We start from the raw sequence: 20,402 nt of genomic DNA, 5'->3' as shown, positions 1-20,402 counted from the left end.
GCAAATCTATGTACAAGATTCATAATATAATACATAAAAATATATTTACTTGACTTTTGAAAACACTGTTATGTACAATTATTACAATATATAATAGGAGGCCACAGAGTAATGTAATAGAGTGAGAAGAGGGTTAATAGATTTTTAATTACCAGGTGATATTTTAAGACATGCTAACTTGTATGTAATAAGAAAAATGTATTCACACAATAGAACACAAAGGTTATCTGTGCAAGGCAAAACATCAGTATAAAAAGTAATTATAGAAAAGCAACAGAACAGAATTGTTTAACAATAGAGCATACAATCTAAATGTAAAACTCAGTACATTCTTGTAATCATTTAAAAATTATTCCTACTACAAAAACAATAGGTCTACTCAAGACATGGGTATCACAAGAGCCTCGTGGAGACTGAAGAAAGCCTTCTTGATTAAGTAAACCCTTAAATAATTCTTTTGGCTGAAGCTTCCTCATGTCCTGCAACCACACATTGAAATATATTGTACGGAAGTAAAAGATTTGAATGAGTAACAGAACTTTCATTTGCTAGCATTAAGTGTAACAAAAAACAAACAAGATTCATTATACTGCAATTGTGTAGGAAGTAAAAATAATATTGATACAAGATAACAACGTAACTAACCAGAACAAACTCATAAAATACATAACAAATAACAATCTGATTAACAAGGTGAGATGAAAAAAAATAAAATTAAAAACTATTTTATATTTTAACTACTATAAAAACTTTTAAAAAAGTCAAATAAAACATTTTTATAGGACTGTTTAATCCTTGCAGTATTTGGTCGGGAAAATGCAACCCGAAATCAGATAAATATGATGGTAAATATAACCTGTCCCAAAACTAATTAATTATAATAGATGGAATATGTTAGATTTAAAGGAAGCCATTTTGTGCAAGTCTATCCTTAAGTTTGTCAATATCATGGGAGGGGAGAGGCTGAAGAGGTAGACGACACGGTCCTCCATATAGTCCCAGCAGGTCTAAGGCTGCCTTCATTCCAGGCACTCCCAGGTTAGCCAATATCAACTATACAGTACAAAAAGTGAGTTTCATGTTAACATAACCACAAATTATGCAATATTAATTGATTTATAGTTATCAATTGTAATAGCCAATACTCAACAATATTATTTGATGTGACCATCAGAATACATAAGTGTAAAGTATTAAGAAATATAATTTAAAACAAAGTTAAATTTAGTAGGTAAATAAATTCAATATATAAAAAACAATGTTCCAGTACCTCTCTCAGAATAAAATCAGTACAACTGTTAGTGTGTGCGATATATTTTCCCTGCACATCAAAAATGCTAAAAACACTGTATTGAGAACTCATATTTTCAAAATTTTCTGGGATCATTTCTGGGGGATATACCATAACCCTCCTGCCATGGGAAATTATGATTTTGCCACCTCTAGTTGTGGAAATCGAGTACTGTGTATATTTATATGCTGTGGATAATAATGAGTTTTTGTGAAAATAAGTATTATAAAGTTAATCATTAGTATTATTGTACTTTTTATTGTACAACACCATGACTGAATTCTTTCAACGCAAAAATGTGTCAAATTTAGTATGGCTATATGATACAGATTTGAGAGGCTAATGTGTTCATTCCTTCTAGGTTGGTTATTATCGTACTTTTCGTGGAACATGTGTGAAATGACAAAGACAATAGATTTTTATAAGTAGGTGTAAGTGTCTGCTTTACATGTTTCTTTAGCAACAAGTCGGCATTAGTGGTGCCGGCAGTCAGCAGTGTTTTCTTATATTGCAATGTCATATTTATTTTATTGCAGAAATGTGTATTGCACTTGAATTTTATTTACATTTTTCATGATGTCATGCATAGTAAAGAAATTCAAAAAACCTATTGCAATAATAAAATAAAATAGTTAAAATATAACATTTTAAGAAAAATGCAAAAGTGTTTTACTAATTTGAAAAAAAGATTACTGTTACATGGAGACACTATACTGTCAAAGTTTTCTTGCAAAACAATGAAAAATTTTAAAATTTAATTAACTTTTGGCACTTTCTGATAAACAGAGGCCACCTATTCAAAGCATGATGTGGTTAGGCGATTTTAGTTTACTAACCTAACTGTTAATATTTTTTTGTGTAACTGCCCACCCAAAGTTGCTAAATCCCGTTTATTATTGGTGGCTTCTGTTTAATCAGAAAGTACCAAACTTTCAGTAGCATTAAATTTTGCTGTAGATTATTGTACAAATGATCTAATATGACATTTGGTTAGGTTTTTTCTCATTGTTAACCCTTAAAGCACTGAAGAAAGTTTGACCTCAATTCAATTAGCGTGTATTAGAAATTTTAAAATAATTTCTGCTTTTTCTATTTCTTGAAAGAAGAAATAAACTTTTTTAAAAAAAGCTCTACCGGTTTTACAGGTAGACACACCATATAAGTCCACATCTCGAATTTTAAGATGAAACGTCGATAACAGAATAACACTGGCTTTTTTATTGACTTTATGAGACACGCTTTCCCATTTTCTTCCCAACAGTCATAAATCAATACATTTACTCATTCCTACACATTCTCAGGAATGATAATTATACATTATACACATTCTTAAAAATTATAATAAATTATCTAAAATAAGACAATATGGATATTCCTGTATGTCTTGTTTAGTACAATTCTGATGATACACACATATCTGTATGTCGTACTTTAAGAATTAACCTGTTGATTAGTGAGTTTTTTTAGTGTGCATGGCTCAAAAAGTGAGTTTTTTAATTTTTTGGATTTTTGAGTATTTTAATTTGGTTATTCAAATAAAATAAAATTCTTTCAATTTTTAATTTATCACGATAAATAAAATAAATTACTATCCAATTCTTCTTCTTCACTACCCGAATCTAAAAAGAACTCGCGTATTTCATCATCATTTAGATAGCTACGGCCAGCCATTGGCAACAAAACTAATTAGGTTTGTAACAAAAATCAGGGTGCGAAGTGGCAGGGTCTTCATACCCCAACACATGTGCCAAGCCAGAGCGTCCACGAAGCACACGCACAGCCACCTTCTCTCTTCTTGAGTGCTGTACTTTTCGTGCGCGTGCACCTGGGAACTGCCTGATCCAAATCTTGTCTTCTTTTATACTTCCGATCAGGCTGAGCTGATCTGGCGGGCTTTCTGTTGAAACTATCCCAGTTTTAACTTTCTTTTCCCCACTACTCTCACCTGTCGGGTAATCTTCCCAACAATCTATCTTAAACTATTCTAATTCTAATTTTCCTTCTGTTAATCCAAGCCAAGGTGGAACAGCATATGCCGAGGGCTGCGTGATCAAGGGGAGAGCTTGGTCGTAAATATGCGAACTCTGGATACCTGGCGACCTCCAGTTTAAAACCTAGCCTTCCCCAAGTAGAGCGGGACAATGCTTGGGTGTGACCTTTAGATCTCCGCTACTCGTGGGAACACAATGAGTACAGAATTTAAAGAAAAACAAACAAAACCAGAGAGCTCTTGTAGCACTCAAAATGTGGATGAAAATTCACGAAACACAGAGGGATTGATGATGGGCTCTGACCCTAGCAATCCTGATCAAACCCAAAAAAACAGGCGGACTTCCTAGTAGAAGTCCAATAGCCTCCGACTCGGTTAGAGTCGAAAACCGATGAAGAAGATGCGATACTGGAGGGCGATCACCAGAAGGAAGAGGGAGCAAAAGTCGAGAGACAGCTCCCAGCACTGCCTAAGTTATGTGGAGCCGCCAGGAAACGCATGGTCTGGTTCCGAAAAAAGAGGGGGTATTCCCAAGAAGAAGCCAGGGAATTGGCCTTAAAACCAATTTCCAGAAGAAAGAAATAAAAAATTGAACAAACAAAAAGAGGGAAAGAAACCGAAAAGACCTCACTCTGATGGATCCACTCCGGAGGCCCACCAGAGGAAGAAAACAAAGAACGAAGGAAATCAAGGGGAACGCAAGGAGCAATCTGGACAACCCAGAAACCTTCCTACAAACAAGCGGTAGCTGGTATAAGGGGTAGGGGTCTTGCACTCCAATTTTCCCGAGACCCTACTCACAACCGAACAGATGGAGAAGATATCCAGAGCTTCATCCTGGAAGCTATCGTGGAGGAACAGGAGGGTCCCTACTCTCCAAGATTCTACTGTATCAACAGGAGACAAGGGGTTCTAATCTTCACCTGCGAAAACATGGAAACAGCAGAATGGCTTAAAGGAAAGCAAGACTCCCTAAAGCCTTGGGAAGAGGCCAGTCTAAGGATAGTACCAGAGGAAGAAATCCCTCGTGCGAGAATTGCGACTGTCTATCTTCCTGACAGTATACTTGATACAAACCGAAAAGATAATGAAGCTCTTAAAAGGACAAAACAAAGAGCTATCTGTCGGAGAATGGAATGTTCTGCGGAGAAGCGACGAGGGGAAGTCTGTCCTACTCACCCTGGCAGTCGACTGCACTACAGCGAACAAGAGCTTGAGAAGGAAGGTCCTTGGATCGGCTACAAGTTTGGGAAAGTTCAGCTTAGACTGAAGAAAAAAACATCAAGGAAACATAGAACAACCCACAAGGGAAGAGGGGACTAACAGAGAAATCTGAGAACGGTCACCACAGAAAAAATGACCGCTGAAGAGATGGAAGTGGAGGAGGCCACGAAGGTGTCAGAGCAATCTGTACATACCTTACCTAAAAGGTCTACTCCACAAGCCAGTGCAGCGGTCGAAGAAGAAAGGACCCACCTGTTCTCTCTTCTTGAAGAAGGGACCTTCGCTCAAAGGACCATCCGTCTCGGCTCGAGGAAGAAAAGGGGATAAAGTCTCCAAGCAATCCAGAAGAAGAGACGGGATGGACCACCTGGGGGAGGTGGGAAAAAGGCGTAAGTATGCGCCTAATACAGATAAACCTACACCATGCAAAGGGCGCAACTGACATCTTGGGAAGAAGGTTTATCTCAACAGGCCTGGATATCGCCCTAATCCAGGAGCCTTGGATCAATAGAGGTTGCATCAGAGGACTGACAACTCAGGTAGGTAATCTCATTTATGATCGAACAATTGAAAACCCAAGAACTTGTATTCTAACTTCAAAACTAATAACAGTTCTTTCCGATTACAGATCTAATAACAAGGGATCTGGTGGCGGCTACAGTGAAGGTGGCTTCACTGCAAGGGGACAGAGAGGTTTACTATAGCCTCAGCCTACTTCCCCAACCCGTCAACAAGCTGCCCACCAAAAGAACTAGAAAAAGACTATTGCAGAGCTGCAGAGACAGAGGCTCGGCCCTCATTCTCAGCTGCGACTGCAATGCTCACCACACGTATTGGGGAAGTACGAACACAAACAAGAGAGGTGAGGAACTTCTACAGTTTATGTTCAGCAATGATCTAGTGTTAGAGAATAGAGGGTCAAGCCCAACCTTTATAACTAGAAATAGGAAAGAAGTCCTGGACATAAACCCTATCTACAGGACTCAAAAACATAAATATAGTAAGGTGTGCACGTCTCCAAGGAGGCCTCACTATCGGACCACTGTCCAATTAGGTTTCGACATAGAGGAGATAGGGGAAAGATAACGTGACCCACAGGGTTCCTAAATCGACCAACTGGAGAGGTTACAGAGAGTCCCTGGCAGAAGAGTTGGAAGAAATAGGACCCTTTCAGAAAAATGAATTTGAATTAGAAAGGTCTGCACAAATAGTAGAGCAAGCTATAATAAAGGCCTACGAGAAAAACTGTCCTCCCAGGCAAAACCGGTTGAAGAGGGATGTGCCGTGGTGGACTGGGAGGTTGGAAACATTAAGAAACAAAACAAGGAAATTATTAAAATGGGCAAAAAAGGACAGACGACTGGCTCCCTTATCTACAGGCCCAAAATGAATATAAGAAAGAACTTAGAACAAACAAAAGAAGAACCTGGAGGAATTTCTGTAAAAATATTAACAGTCTTCCCGAGGCATCCAGGCTTCAAAAAACTCTCCAAACGGAGCATACAAATCCTATGGGGACTCTAGTAAAGGACAATGGTGACCTAACAATGAACAGGAAGGAGACCTTAGAACTACTTCTGGAGACACACTTCCCGGGGGGTCAGCTAACTCGTAATGAGGATACTTATTCTCTATATGGGGGGGGATCCAGTCGGGAGGTGGCAAAAGCCAGACAGGTGTCTAACAGACTATTCACACACGAAAGAATTAAATGGGCGATAAGATCGTTTCAAGCCATTTAAATCTCCTGGGGCGGATGGAGTTTTTTCCAGCCCTTCTTCAAGAGGGGCTGGACATTCTATTAAATACCCTTAGCATTCTATTTAGAAGCAGTTTCGCCCTAGGATATATACCAAAGAATTGGAGGATAGCACTAGTGGTGTTTTTGCGGAAAAATGACAGGGATCCAACAAAACCCAGTTCGTACAGACCCATAAGCCTAACCTCCTTCATGGTGAAAACTATGGAAAAAATAATAAATAGACACATAAGGGACGTAATATTTCTGGTACACCCACTTAGTCCCCACACAACACGCATACATAGAAGGAAAATCAACCACCACTGCTCTCCACAGTTTAGTGAGAGAGGTGGAGAATACCTTCGAAAAAAAGGAAGCCCTAGTCAGCGTCTTCATGGACATTGAAGGAGCTTTCGACCGAGTACATATCAATCCATGAAGACTGCGATGGAGCGTTTTGGAGTTTCCCCAGACGTAGTCAAATGGATAGTAGCCCCTCCTAAAAAGTAGACAGGTGAAAGCCAAGTACGGGGACGAATCGGCTGCGATCACGGCCCAAAGAGGCTGCCCCCAGGGGGAGTCTTGTCTCCTCTCCTGTGGGCGATTGGTAGTGGATGATCTCCTAAGAAAAGCAGAGAAGAGGGGGATAAGGCTACTATGTTATGCGGATGACCTAGTGCTTATGATTAAAGGGAAAAACATTGGCAGGCTGGAACGCCTAATACAAACAGAACTGAACTTCATAAGCAACTGGTGTCATGGGGAAGGTCTGCGGATCAACCCATCAAAAACTAATATGATTACCTTTACCAGGAAAAGGAAATTCCAGCTAGCTAAACCGGTCCTGGAGGGAATCAGCATTAACCAAACAAAAGAAGTGAAGTATCTGGGTTTAATCCTGGATGAGAAGCTCACTTGGAACTCCCATATTAGAAACAAGACATCCAAAGCAATAATGGCCCTTGGGGCCTGTAAGAGACTCTTTGGATTTAAATGGGGACTTAAAACCCAAAATGATATATTGGATTACGAAACCATAATAAAACCAATGGTCACATATGCTGCTTTAGTGTGGTGGCCGAAGGTCGAACAAACAACAGCTGCAAAAAGGCTACAGAGTCTTCAGAGGTTAGCTTGCTTAAGCATCACGGGAGCAATGAGCTCCTGCCCAACACTAGCAATGGAAGCGGTTCTGGGTTATACTCCTCTTGGCCAGGAAGTGATGAGAACAGCTGCGATGAGCGCAATGAAGCTTCTAGGAACAAAGGTAATAAATGCTACCTCCCTAGAAGGCCACATGAAGATATTGGAAAATTTCCCTGAGGCTGAAATGCTAACCAAAGTATCTGATACTATGGTTAAGAAATACTCCTTTGAAAAACCATACACGGAAGTAGGGAGGAATGGATTAAAAGGGAGGCCTACCCTAAAAAAGGAGTCCTGAAGTTTTACACCGATGGTTCACTCCTAGACTCAAGGGCAGGATATGGAATGACATGGACCTGGAGTTGACATGGCTGTGCCTCTAGGAAGACATGCCTCAGTTTTTCAGGCGGAGGTCATGGCAATAGATTCATGTTCTAGAAGACTCACACAGTTGGGGACAAAAGGATTATCATACCTTATACTCTCTGATAGTCAGGCTGCACTGAAGGCACTGGATACCTGTTCGATTTAATTCGAAAGCGGTCTGGGAATGCAGGAAGGCCCTAGCAGAGCTAGCAACAAATAACAGAGTAACACTCGATGGGTGCCGGTCATGAAGGAATTCATGGAAACGAAAAAGCGACATCCTCGCCAAAAAGGGAGCAGAATCCATATTGGTGGGGCCTGAGCCAGGTTGTGGAATATCCTTCTCCAGCACTAAAGCTCTGGTTTAAAGATTGGGAAAAGAGAGGACAAGATACAAGAATTGGAGCAGAGCCTCGGGTTTAAAGAATATCGAAAATGTTTATCTCTCCTTATGCAAAAGGGTGGACAGCTCTCCTAGACCAGAATAAGGAGGATATAAGACTGATATTAGGAATGTTGACAGGACATGGCCCTCTGAGGAAGCACCTTGTGAAGGTAGGCCTTAGTAGGAGCAGCGAATGTAGACTCTGTGGAGAGGGAGGAGGAGTCAGCAGAGCACATTTGGTTTGGATTGTCCTGCCATCGTAGAGACTAGGAAAAGATACTTGGGAGCATATCTCCTCAGCCCCAAGGACATCAGAGAACAGGAGCCCTTAAATCTGATTGGTTTTTGCAAAAGCCTCGGTTTTTGAGGGCACAAATAAAAGTAAGGGAGGCCGCAAAGGTCCTTTTAGGACTAAGTGCGGGGACAAAGTGTCCTCTTCCCTCAGAAGGAAAAAAAAAAAAAAAAAAAAAAAAAAAAAAACAAATCAGACTAATCACATGAAAAAAACATAACCTCTAACACCGTTTTCAATGTCACGGAAAGAGGTAAACTACTGGTTCCCGCGAAGCCACTTGTAGGGCTTTGTTACAGAACGAAACAAAACAGAACGCTCCTACGATCTAGCGGATACTCTGAGAACTACTTGAGCTAGTGATGTTCCGTAGTACTTTTTTTTTTACGATAGGAAAATGCATTATGCACCGTCAGGGACAGGTGTTCGCCCTGGTGTGTGGGACTCTCACCCACTAAAAACCTACCAGTCCAGGCATTGGAGACCCTCTCGGGAACGCATCTCTGTAACTACTTCAAGAGGGTGCCATCGTTCGCACAAAGGGCATTACTTCATTCTAAAATCCACCAGCATGAGCTATTCTGGTGCTTTATAGCTGCTCTCTCTTCTTTTTTGAATTAGCACCCTCTTGCAGAACGCAGCGACAGCGTTCCACGATTCGGGACTGGACAACATCTCTAAGAGTCTCCGGCGAAACATGCCCGATAGCTGCCTCCAGCTCCCTTCTCTCCGTTTCCCACCTTCTACATTTGAAGAAGGTGTGCAAGGCATCGTCTGCATCCGAATCCCCGTACTGGCATTCCGGACTCGGGATCTTCCCCATTCTGTTAAGGTAGAAGCCGAAACAACCGTGCCCAGTGAGAAGCTGGGTAAGGTAGAAGTCTACCTCTCCATGCTCTCTTTCGGTCCATCCCCTCAGATCACCTATGAGCCTAAAAGACCAACGTCCTCGATTCTCCGTCTCCCATCGAGTTTGCCACTCATCCATTGTGTGCGAACGGGCAGTAGCACGGCTGACAGTGCCATTCCCATCGTATACACGCTTCCGCTCCGAAACGGTACGATAGGCAGATGAAATCCGGAGAGCTCCTCTCCTCTGCACCGCCACGACCTTCTTCCTGTAACGCTTATGCCGCAAGGCATCCGCCCATATCTCGCAACCATAGAGGATAACCGAGTTCGTCACGGACACGAGGACTCGGCGCTTAGTCTCTGCGGGTCCACCGACGTTGGTCATGAGCCTACTCAGATTGGCCACAATCTTTTCAGCTTTCTCGGCCGCACAGGCGATGTGGTCCCAGAATGTCATACGGGAATCCATTCTCACTCCTAGATACTTGACGCAGCGTTTGGAATCGATGAGCTCCGTGTTGACGTTTAGCTGCACGACGGGATCTATCCTCCTCCTGGTGAGAAGCACGATCTCTGTCTTCTCGGTGGCCAAAGACAATCAATGCTCACCCATCCAGCAGAGTATTCGCCTCAGAGCTAGACTTAGCAATCTCTGGGCCTCATCCAACTCTCTCGCGGTTATGACTACAGCAATGTCATCTGCATAACCAACGAGGAAGGTGTCGTGCGGCATCTCCATACGAAGAACCCCGTCGTACATGATGTTCCACAGGTCTGGGCCAAGAATCGAGCCTTGGGCAGCAACCGGCACTTCCCTACTATGAGGTCCGTCCAACGTTCCAAAGACCAGTTTCCGATGCCTAAGGTAGTTATTTAGCAGCCTCAAGAGATACGGTGGAATCAAAAACGTGGACTGTAGGGCACCGAGCATGTCAGCCCAACTGGCCGAGTTAAAGGCGTTCCTTACGTCCAGTGTTACCAGCATTACCAGTTTGCGGTACCTATGGTCTCCCTACTGTACTGACTCGAACGCTCTGACAACCTCGCCGACAGCACCAATCGTAGAACGACCCGCGCAGAAACCGAACTGGCGGTCAGAAAGTCCTCCCGCCGCTTCAACAGCCTGGATCAGCCTAGGTTTCATCAAACGCTCGAGGAGTTTCCCCGCTGTGTCCAGCATGCAGAGGGGTCTGTATGCGGACGGGCTTGTGGGGTCTCCTTTTCCCTTGCTGACCAACACTAGGCGCTGGATCTTCCAACGAGGAGGGAACACGCCTTCCAGCAGGCAGCGGTTATACATATTAAGCAGCAGCTGCGGTGAACCACTAGCCACTACTCTAAGCACTTCCGCTGGGATTCCATCGGGCCCGGGAGCCTTCCTACAGCGCATCGGAGCGATGGGTTCCGTAGTACTTACCACAGCTGCTAGATGTCTAGAAGTCAATATCCTTACGAGTCGCAAGTATTGCGGTGAAACTAACCAGTAAAACTGTTCAAACCGCAACAGTTACGTCGTTATTAACCTATACCTTGGCGCACTGTTCCGCAGATGCTGCGGCGCTACTAATCAACAGGTTAACAAAAATATATACTAAAAGATTTTTATCGATACTTGACTTCTGTAAGTTAGAACAGTAAGTGTGGAATAGTATAGTAATTTATACTTGCCATTGTGTCAACACTAGCAAGTCTGTACTGCAGCTTAGCAGCCTCTTCTAACTTGTTCTCTTTATACAGTTTGTACAACTGACAAACCTCGTCTCCCAGAATGTTTGGCAGAGATACCATCCCACCACATGCTCCTAAACACAAATAGATTCCTTCTTGAAGTAATATTTATATTAGGAAACAACATATTTAACAGCTCACTTGATTTTTATAAATGATGAGCACGTGCAAAGCAACATGATGTACATGCATATCAAATTCCAATTTAAAAAGTTTCACAGCAATGGTGAATTCCTACACAAATAAGAAAGCCTTTTAGTTCAGCACACCAATATTTTACACAACTTTTAACCATATAGGAGCTGTGCAGAACACAGTATAGGATTGAACAAAAGGAATAAATAATACAGTAAAATATAAAGAATCATGAAAATACATGCCTATTATAGCAGTGACCCTATCAGCACTATGGCTAGGGAGCTGCTGGCTTAAGTCAGGTCCAAGAGTGGCCATCAAGGAACAAGATAGGGTCTCGGAACAAACACAAGGTTACTATACCAGAGTAGGTGGGTAGACCAAGGGCCACACTAAACTGAATACATGTAGTCGATTGTGTCTCTTACTCTCTGATGTTTTAGATTTAATAAGAAACATTATTTAAGCTATGTCTACTTAAGATTGAACAATCCAACATACCAACAACAAGAGATTGCAGAAGTTTACTTCCCGAAGACTGGGTCACTTCGAAATTCAGTTTTTTGTTCTGAATTTCACCCATTAACTCAGCAATCTTTGACACCTGCACAAAGCAAACAAGAATTGAATTACAAGTAGTAGGTTTATAGGCATATAAGTTATATGCATAATATCATTTATCAAAAACGCATGTCATAGTTTGTATAGGGGTGTAACAATGTGTTATTTTAATTATTAGAATGTTACAAAGAGAATAAATTATGTGGTTTATTTGAATTATGAAGATAAATAATTTTTTATGTACTTGGGAATAGGTGTTAATAACTAAACTGACATATTAGCCCATTGAGGTCAGACTACCTTACCACCAACTAGTTTGTAGTTCCTGTGTTCCATTGAATCATTTTACTTAGCGGACTTGCAACTCTATAGTTGTGAAGAGGAAAATAAACAGATAGTCAGGTCAGTGACAACTAACACGAATGAACAATCAGTGAGTGTGGATAAAACAGTGAGTTTTTAAAAATTTGCATTAAGCCTACTGTACATAATGTATTGAGATATTTTGGATATTTCTCTGATAGTAAAAGGTGATTTCCTCATTTATTTTAGTATGGTACAAACAAAAATTTAACGATAAAGATTTTTCAATAAAAAAGATGCAGTTATATAAAAATTAACAGAAGAGTAACCTAATAGCAAAATTTAAAAACATATTTAATACTACCTAAAGACTCCCAAGTTTGATTAAAACCTAAATGCATAACTAAAGTACTAGAATTTCAAGGTAAAGTGTCTATTTTGGACCAAATTAATTGGATGTATACTCTATAGTTATGAGCCGTTGTAAACTAGTTGGCCAATGGGTTAAAAGAACAAGCACAAATTTTAATATGATTATTACCACTAGAATATTTTTAAAATTTTTGTTGACCTCCCTGGTAATTAAACCCATGACCTGTCAATTAGAGTTCTTAAGCTAGACTACAGTGAAGGCATAGAACTGGGAGGGAAGACTGATTGTTGCATCCAGCTACAGATAAAGATTATAAGTCAAGATATTCAGTCTCATTTACCTAGAGCATAAATTTTAATGTACACATTTTGTGCTTGTATAACATCAATCAATCAACTAACAACAACTACAATCAATAAATCAGTCAATTACTTTAACATCAGTAAATCTATGTTGTCCAGACACATCTTTCTTTTCAATGGTGTGAAGCAAACTACATGCTCTACCTTTCAAATAGTATTTTGTCACTAAACGGTAAATTTTATTAGCTGTAATATTAATATCATAATTTAACTAGTTTTATCTTGGAAAATAAAAAGCTATAAATAGTGTTTATTACCTATTTAAAATCACATAAGAAGTCTTTGTAATGATTATGGTTTATGTCATTATATGTTATCATGTTTTATGAATTACAATTAGGAAATATTGATTTATCTGAATAAAAAGAATTGATTGAATAATGTCTTAGTTATCTCAGCATTAAAGATATGGCTTTGCACAACCAAAAACAGTACTAATTTTTTGTTATCAGTGTTGTTCGTTTTTGTAATCAGTGTGTTTATCAGAGGAAAAAGTGCAACTTCCCAAAGCATGCTCTCCTTTGAGTAAAATATCATGACTAAAAAATGTTTAAAAAACAATAATGAAAAACAGTTAGATTAACATGCAAAGGTTTGAAATTTGTTATTTAAGAAGAGAAAGATTTAAAATATTACATTATATTACATTATCTTCTTTAACACCACAGATGTTGGGATGCTCTGCCAGCTTGAGGATTGTCTGTGTGCTGATGTCCAAGTTTGTTACCCCAGGATTGTTGTAAATGACGACTGGTACTGGTGAACTGTCTGCAACTGTTCTGAAGTGTGCCAGGATTGCATCTTCCTGTTCAAACATAAATAATGATTGCTACCAAGTCTAATAAATATGGTATTGTTCCATATAAATATGGTCAGGGTAAATTGAAAATCTTTCTGGAAAACATGTATAGTATTGGAGTTTAGCAATTGTTTTGAGATAAGTTATCAAAAATTAAATTCATTTTTAAGTCTTTGTCAAGGTTTATAACCTAGTAAGGATACATACAGTTTGTTGTATCAGAAGGGGAGAAATCAGAGATGTACAATTTAGTGTTCACTGTGTTCTATCTTGAGGCCTTTTCTGTGCCTTGTACTTGTGAACTATTTGCCAAATACGCTACCTGTACTATCCGTGATTTATTATGATGACACAACTCTCTTAACATCTGACAGCAATCTAGATCATCTTAAAACTAAACTTTCAGAAGCTGAAAAAAACACAAATTTGGTTTCATCCAAATAAAGTAACATTGAACATTTGAACAAAACAAAACATATTACTTGAACCCCAGTAAAGGTCTATTCACACACATCAGTTGAGTCACAGTTCAGTCTCAGTTCAGTCACAGTTCCGTCCGGAATTCGTCAGTCAACTGTCCGTCAGTTGGCTTCAGTCAGTCGTCAGTCACTTTATACAGTGATCTTACAGTCAAGCTTATTTTATCATGAGTGAATTAAATTGGATAGTATATAATTACCTCAATAGCTGATTTTACTATAGTAGAGTTAGCTGCAATAGCGATAGCCTTAGATGACGAAGAGATTGAAAATAAGAGAAAAAAGCGAAGGATATGGGTTCATGATTTATGGAAGAAGAGGGAAAGTCAGGGAGAGTTCATCACGTTATTTAAGGAACTAATGGACGATGAAACTAAGTTCTTTAAATATTTTATCTTTAAATAACAACAATTACTTACCATCTAAATTCATTTCAGCACCTATCTTCTCCCAAATTTCATTCTTCACAGACGAGTCCATGTACTTAGGGTTAGACATATCATACAAAACTATATTTTTGCGAACAGATTCTATCAATTTTTCATCGTTCATCTTGATGATCGTAACAAACAGTCTTTACAATATAAACTCAACACAGAAATACAACTTTTATATAAAAACGAGATTTATAATTATATGTGTATTGAAACATCATTCATTTTTAATAAGAAATACATATAAATAAAACAATGAATAACAAAACATAAAACAAACAAGAAAGTAAAACCCTTTAATAAAAATGCTATAATTAAAAATTTTGATTGACAAAACAATTATTAAACAAAAAGTCATCTTAAAATCATCTCTTTGTAGCTCAATAACATCTGGTCACTTTTAAATAAGACGAAGGGAGAAAGAGGAACTGGAAATATCTGATTTTACTGCGTAATGATGGCACTTGTATATTTCTAAAGTCTAATTTTTATCTCACTTCCTATGTTCCATTTACAATTCACAGAATTTTAATTACTCTTATTTACTCTGGCAAAGCTGCAACATTGTTGATCCCACAATCAGATAATCGAAAGTTAACTGTATATTATTATTTATGTTACATATTTGATACCTGACCAGGTAACTTACATTCAGAGATCTGCGGTGATAAAAGGGTATCAGGACCAACACAGCATCTGCACCATTGCTGGCCAATAGTTTGGTGATCTCACAACACTGTTTAGTGGCTAAAATCATCAAATAAAATCTTGAATAATTCGTTTCTACTGTCTAATTAATACTTATTGAACTTAAACCTTAGGTTTCATTTTACATTTACGCTACTCTATTTATCTTCAGACTATACAGGAGACTAAAATACTGTACCTCCGAAACACTGTTGAGCTATAAGATAGAGTTAAGAAGTTTGCTAATGAAGCTAATGTTTTAAAACATACGTAATACCTAAGTAAATCTAAAAAATATGATGGTACTGAAAATATTTAAACGTTTTCATTATTTCATAAAAGCATGCATATTACCTATGCTTAAGCTTCAATTTTATAATAGTTTTAACTATTAATTTGTAATTATTTTTGCTATTTTACACAATATTTAACAAAATTTTAAAATTAGTTACAAGATTTGAATATAAGTCATTTAGTGTTAACAGTTAGTTATATTTGTATTGATTTACCCTGTCTGTATGAAGAAAATAAATGTATTACCAGTAATGTATAATATACAGAATAATTAAAATTAAATTGGTATTAGAAATAAGTTTCCTTGTATGGATGAGGTTGACATTGAATAATTGATTGGTTTTGTAACATTGAAATGAGAACTGACAGTCAGACTCTCTTGATCCTTTGTTACTTTTTTCTATCCTTCATAAATTGTTATCTTCTTGGATATCTTTCATTCCCCATTCTAAGATGTATTCTCAGTTCTTGCTATGAAGATTTTTATTGTTTTCTTGTATGTGTCACAAATTTAATGGTTGAAATTTCTAGATTCTAATAATTTAAAATATAAAACCCAAAACTTCATATGGCCTAGATTAAGTTTAATTAAAATTTGTAAAAAAATCCAAAGGAGAAATTTGTATTCCCTTAACACATATTATAAATTGCTCAATATACAAATAGCAATCTACTTTAAGAAGCTGCTTGATTACCTCAAAGAAATCACTGAAAATCTTCAAAAAGCAATTTGTAAAATAGTTTGAAGACAACCCATTATTTTTCTAAACTACACACACAGGTAGTCCTGGAATCTAGAAACCAGTCAGACAGTTATTAAGCTTATTATGTATTTCTTGATTTGTTTTGTAGTAACAATCGTAAATTCAAGTTGTTTACTTGTTTTCATTGTTTTTGACACCAACATCATTCTCTATGATGTGTGAATAAAGAATATTTTTTATCTTTGACTTTGACTATGAGACGATGCTCTCCTCTATTACCTTGGATGTTTTAAATTGTCAGTATACACATCAACCAGAAACTCAAAGTCTATGTGTCATTTTCATTTCTAAAGTGCTAGAATACATATTTAAGAGAATAGTGTCAGTTGGTACATTATATAGCAGTTTCCAATCCTTACAGTATTTTGCAATATGTATAAGTTTGAAATGTTTACATTTGGTTGTACTGCCTTCATCATAGTTAACAATCACTTGACCAGAATAACTTTTTACCGGGTAGAGGAAGAACCGTTAGTTAATTGAAATTTAATATTGTGTGCCTCAAAAGACAGTTTTGTTTGTTCACAACAATAATAATGTTATTTTTATTGTATGTGATCAACACTAACAATGTAGTAATGCATTGTTATCATTGATTTTAAAATAGTACAATCCAAGCTTTTCACATTGCATTTACTGTAATGAATTCAACAACAATCAGAGAATCAGTTTAATAAAGACGGTATAACCCATTAAAAATTAGAGTTCTACAGTAATTTATCTACATGCCACCTTAAATAGGTGTGGAGCAGAATAAAATTTTGAATTTATAATGAACACAATACCTGTAATTTGTTTTTTTTAACATTTTCACCGTATCCTTTAAATCATAATTCCAAAAGTGAAATTTTAAAATGCATTGAAAGTACGAGCATTTAGTAAGTTACCAAGTCATAACACAAAATTAATATTTTAAATGAGAAAATAATGTGCTTTTAGAATAATCATGTTCCTTCAGTAAACATTTTAGTGATTTTTCAAATTAAATATTTTAGGTTTTGTTTTACTATTAAATTAAATAATGTTAAGAACCTTCCTGTCATTAATCCAACTTGTTTTGATGACTAGTTTTGGGAGTGCTGTCCCATTATCATTGTCAAATAATTAAAAATCAAACATATCAAAATAAATCAAATCACACATAACACAAATGAACACATATGTATGAATACTGAACACTATGAAAAAATTGGGTTATAATTTAGTTTACTTGGCCATGGACAGGAAGTAACAAGTCACCTGTAGAAGATTGTCGAGGACATGATTTGATAGTAGGACAGTGCTCCTGAAACTAGTCATCATTGACTAAACAAGTTGGATTGACAACAGAAAGGTATGTAAACTTATTTAATTTAATAGTCAAGTATTAATCCAGTGTATTAAAACAATGTATAACATTTTTGTTTTAGACTACACTGAGACAAGATATCTAAACTTTAACAACACAATAGTATTGTTTAAACTAATCATGTTTAATGTTCCTTACATTCACAGTAGGCGTTGGCCAGCAGTAAGCGATTTCGGTCGACATTTTGGTGAACATGTCTAAGGATCTGGAGCCGTTCTTCAATACTCAATGCTGCTACCTCCCCATTGGAGCCATTTATCAAGTAACCTACACAAATTACGTTTCAGTAAGCAATACACATTTCATATTCCTATTTGTTTTTTCCACTTAGTAGTACGCTTATTTCTCAAAGTCAGAATAAATGGAAAATTAGTGAAAATAGACTGAATCTTATTGATAAAAAATATTAACAATTATATCAGCTAATTATTGATGCATTGTTATTAAATTATATTATTTTAAAGACATATCCATAAGATGTTAGATCAGCTTCTGAGAGAAGTAAACACAACTAATTTGTATAAATGTTATCCTGACAAATTTCTTCAACTTCATTGACAGGTTTTCGCCTTCAGATGTCAAGAGGACAATTGTAATAGATTGTACAAACATTAAAGTTGTATTTTAATAACAAAAATAATAAGTCAACTCTGATTAATGTAAACAAAGCATAACACAATGACTCAAGTGCTTAAATTATTTCATAAAATATCATTATTATCATCACTTGAAGAATTTAATGGTAACATTATTGTACTGGTACAAGTGTAAAAATTAACCAAATTAATATTTAAATCGCAAAATCCGAGCTACAAACTTAAAACATTTAAACAAGTTAAATACATTTCAGTTAATTTAGCTTTACCTAAACCCAGAGTATTATACTATCTGTAATTCAAGGTAATATTCACTAGCAGAACAATTACACATCTTCTCAACCACGATTACTAGAATACATGGTAAGGGTCACACACATTATGGCGTGATGTCACTGGAGCAAGCTGTCTTGAGATCATCAATAACAGGTACTCTGTATGATTATATTTTTATTTTATCTCAACATTGGCAATGAGAAACTCATTATCAACCATATATTACAATAATAGCTTTTTAAGTGCTAACATGTATATGTAGTTTTATTAAACCAATTATAAGAAGAATATTGTTTATTTACAATTTTATGGAAAACACTTAGACATTTAGCAACAAAGTAAGACATCTCCTAACTAATGTAATGGTAGTACGAGTCAGACGAAACTTGTTTGCTCCAGTGACGTCACCTCACTGTGCACTGGTGCGTTCACCTCATGACCCCTACCATGTATTTTATTGACCGTGTTCCCAACAATTGAACACAATTGTGTCAAATTACGTTCAACAAATAATAACACTGTGTTTAAATTATTATGACTTTCATTACAGTTGGGAACAGTTGACATTTACACTAGTTTTCCTTCAAGAATTCTAAAAATATACTTTAAAATATTTATTTGATTTAGTACATTGATAATTTAAATCTTGCTTTCATTTATTAAAAAAATAAAGTATTGTGAAACAATAAATTAAACTCCAAATAATAATAAATTACACTCTGAACAGTATTATTAAACTACGAGGGGCTCACAATAATTCTGCTCTTTACCAATAATACAACATTTTATTTTGTTAACTGTAATTTTAGAATTACAGAATCCCAGTATTGCTAATCAAGTATGAATATAAAATGTTGACAAGATGAATATTAATTAAAATATACCTTCAAACCACTGAGATGAGATCACATTAAATTGTAAGACAAAAAAATGAACATACACATAGACACACTAAATGCAAAACATTCTGAAATAATTCTTCAGCTGCTTACCTGAGAAAGGTAGTTTTTTCATAGAATTGTAGATTTGTATGTAATTTCTCATAAAGCACTTCCTGTTTGTCATCAAACGGAGTTGTAATTGCTGGGAAAATACCTCTCAGTGAAAACACTTTCTGAGCTGTTTGTAACATAGTGACTGTGGCCATAATGGCACAAGGTTGGGCTGAGTTGCTGGCTGTCAGCTGATTCTGATTGGCTTGACCCTGAAACTATCTCGCTTTAAATAACACATCTACTATCTCGGTTCTAACTGTTTTATTTGCACTGAACACTAATATGCAGCTTTGTTTGTAAGCCACATATGACCAATAACTGCAATTTATTTCACTGATGTTACTGTTAATATTATGTAAAATCAACAGAAATGATTATAATTAAAATTAAGGAAAGATTATTAGCTATGTATAGAACGAATTATTTTAACTAAGCCAGGATTGAAACTAAATAAAGATGTAAATTCACATAGTAAAATTACTAAGTGGGAAACATTAATTTAAATATACAATCAGAACACTTCTAAGGTTGTGAGACATTCTTTTCAAGGCTGTTGAGGGCAACGCTGTCAAAGTAAGTATTCTTGATGTTCATGCAGGCCATGGACGTAGCCAGCAAAAGGGTTCAAGGGGTCCAGACCCCCCCAAATTTGTAAACAATTATTATTATTTAAATGATTCAGTATTACTGACATGTACTGCTGAAAGATCATTCTCAACAGAGAAACAGGTCAAGAACTTCTTTTTAAGGAACAAAATGGGGCTTTACTCTCTGTCTACTACGGGAAAATATAAGTTGTCTGACCCCCCCCCCCCAAATATTTTCCTGGCTATATTCTTGTTGCAGGAAAATGTATAGACAAGCATGGTGCCAAGATACTGATATGGACCTGGGAACCTGTGAGATACTCAGGATCGGCTAATGTCAAAATAATATCTCAATAACATCTCTCATGAAAGCCATGAGATTATGAGTCTGGAA

At 37.0% G+C, this 20,402-nt stretch overlaps 1 protein-coding gene across 2 annotated transcripts; it reads right to left on the bottom strand.

Moving 5' to 3' along the window:
* Positions 1-174: 174 nt before the first annotated feature.
* Positions 175-19,637, bottom strand: LOC124374619 (4-hydroxy-2-oxoglutarate aldolase, mitochondrial-like). 2 transcript variants are annotated; one of them, XM_046832808.1, is made up of 7 exons: positions 19,419-19,637; positions 17,693-17,821; positions 15,111-15,208; positions 13,396-13,554; positions 11,652-11,754; positions 10,956-11,089; positions 175-479 (listed from the first exon to the last, which is right to left on the bottom strand). In XM_046832808.1, the coding sequence occupies exons 1-7, from the start codon at positions 19,489-19,491 to the stop codon at positions 339-341; spliced, it is 837 nt and encodes a 278-aa protein (XP_046688764.1). In that variant the 5' UTR covers positions 19,492-19,637; the 3' UTR covers positions 175-338. The 2 variants fall into 2 exon arrangements, with proteins under 2 accessions (XP_046688764.1, XP_046688759.1); XM_046832803.1 differs by lacking the exon at positions 175-479 and adding an exon at positions 601-1,053 and having other exon boundaries at positions 19,419-19,630.
* Between the last annotated feature and the right edge of the window lie 765 nt (positions 19,638-20,402).

The sequence above is a fragment of the Homalodisca vitripennis genome, chromosome 1, assembly GCF_021130785.1.
Source record: "Homalodisca vitripennis isolate AUS2020 chromosome 1, UT_GWSS_2.1, whole genome shotgun sequence".
In the NCBI taxonomy this organism is placed as follows: domain Eukaryota; kingdom Metazoa; phylum Arthropoda; class Insecta; order Hemiptera; family Cicadellidae; genus Homalodisca; species Homalodisca vitripennis.
The sequence above is the reverse complement of the archived record's forward strand: the minus strand, read 5'-3'. Positions and strand labels throughout refer to the sequence as shown.

What these genes read in the sequence shown, in the direction of transcription:
- LOC124374619 (XM_046832803.1), bottom strand. Translation starts at nt 19,491, where the DNA reads ATGACAAACAGGAAGTGCTTTATGAGAAATTACATACAAATCTACAAT. An exon ending in GAAAAAACTACCTTTCTCAG is followed by an intron (nt 17,822 to 19,418) that starts GTAAGCAGCTGA and finishes TAATTTGTGTAG; the next exon opens with GTTACTTGATAAATGGCTCC. An exon ending in GGCCAACGCCTACTGTGAAT is followed by an intron (nt 15,209 to 17,692) that starts GTAAGGAACATT and finishes TGATGATTTTAG; the next exon opens with CCACTAAACAGTGTTGTGAG.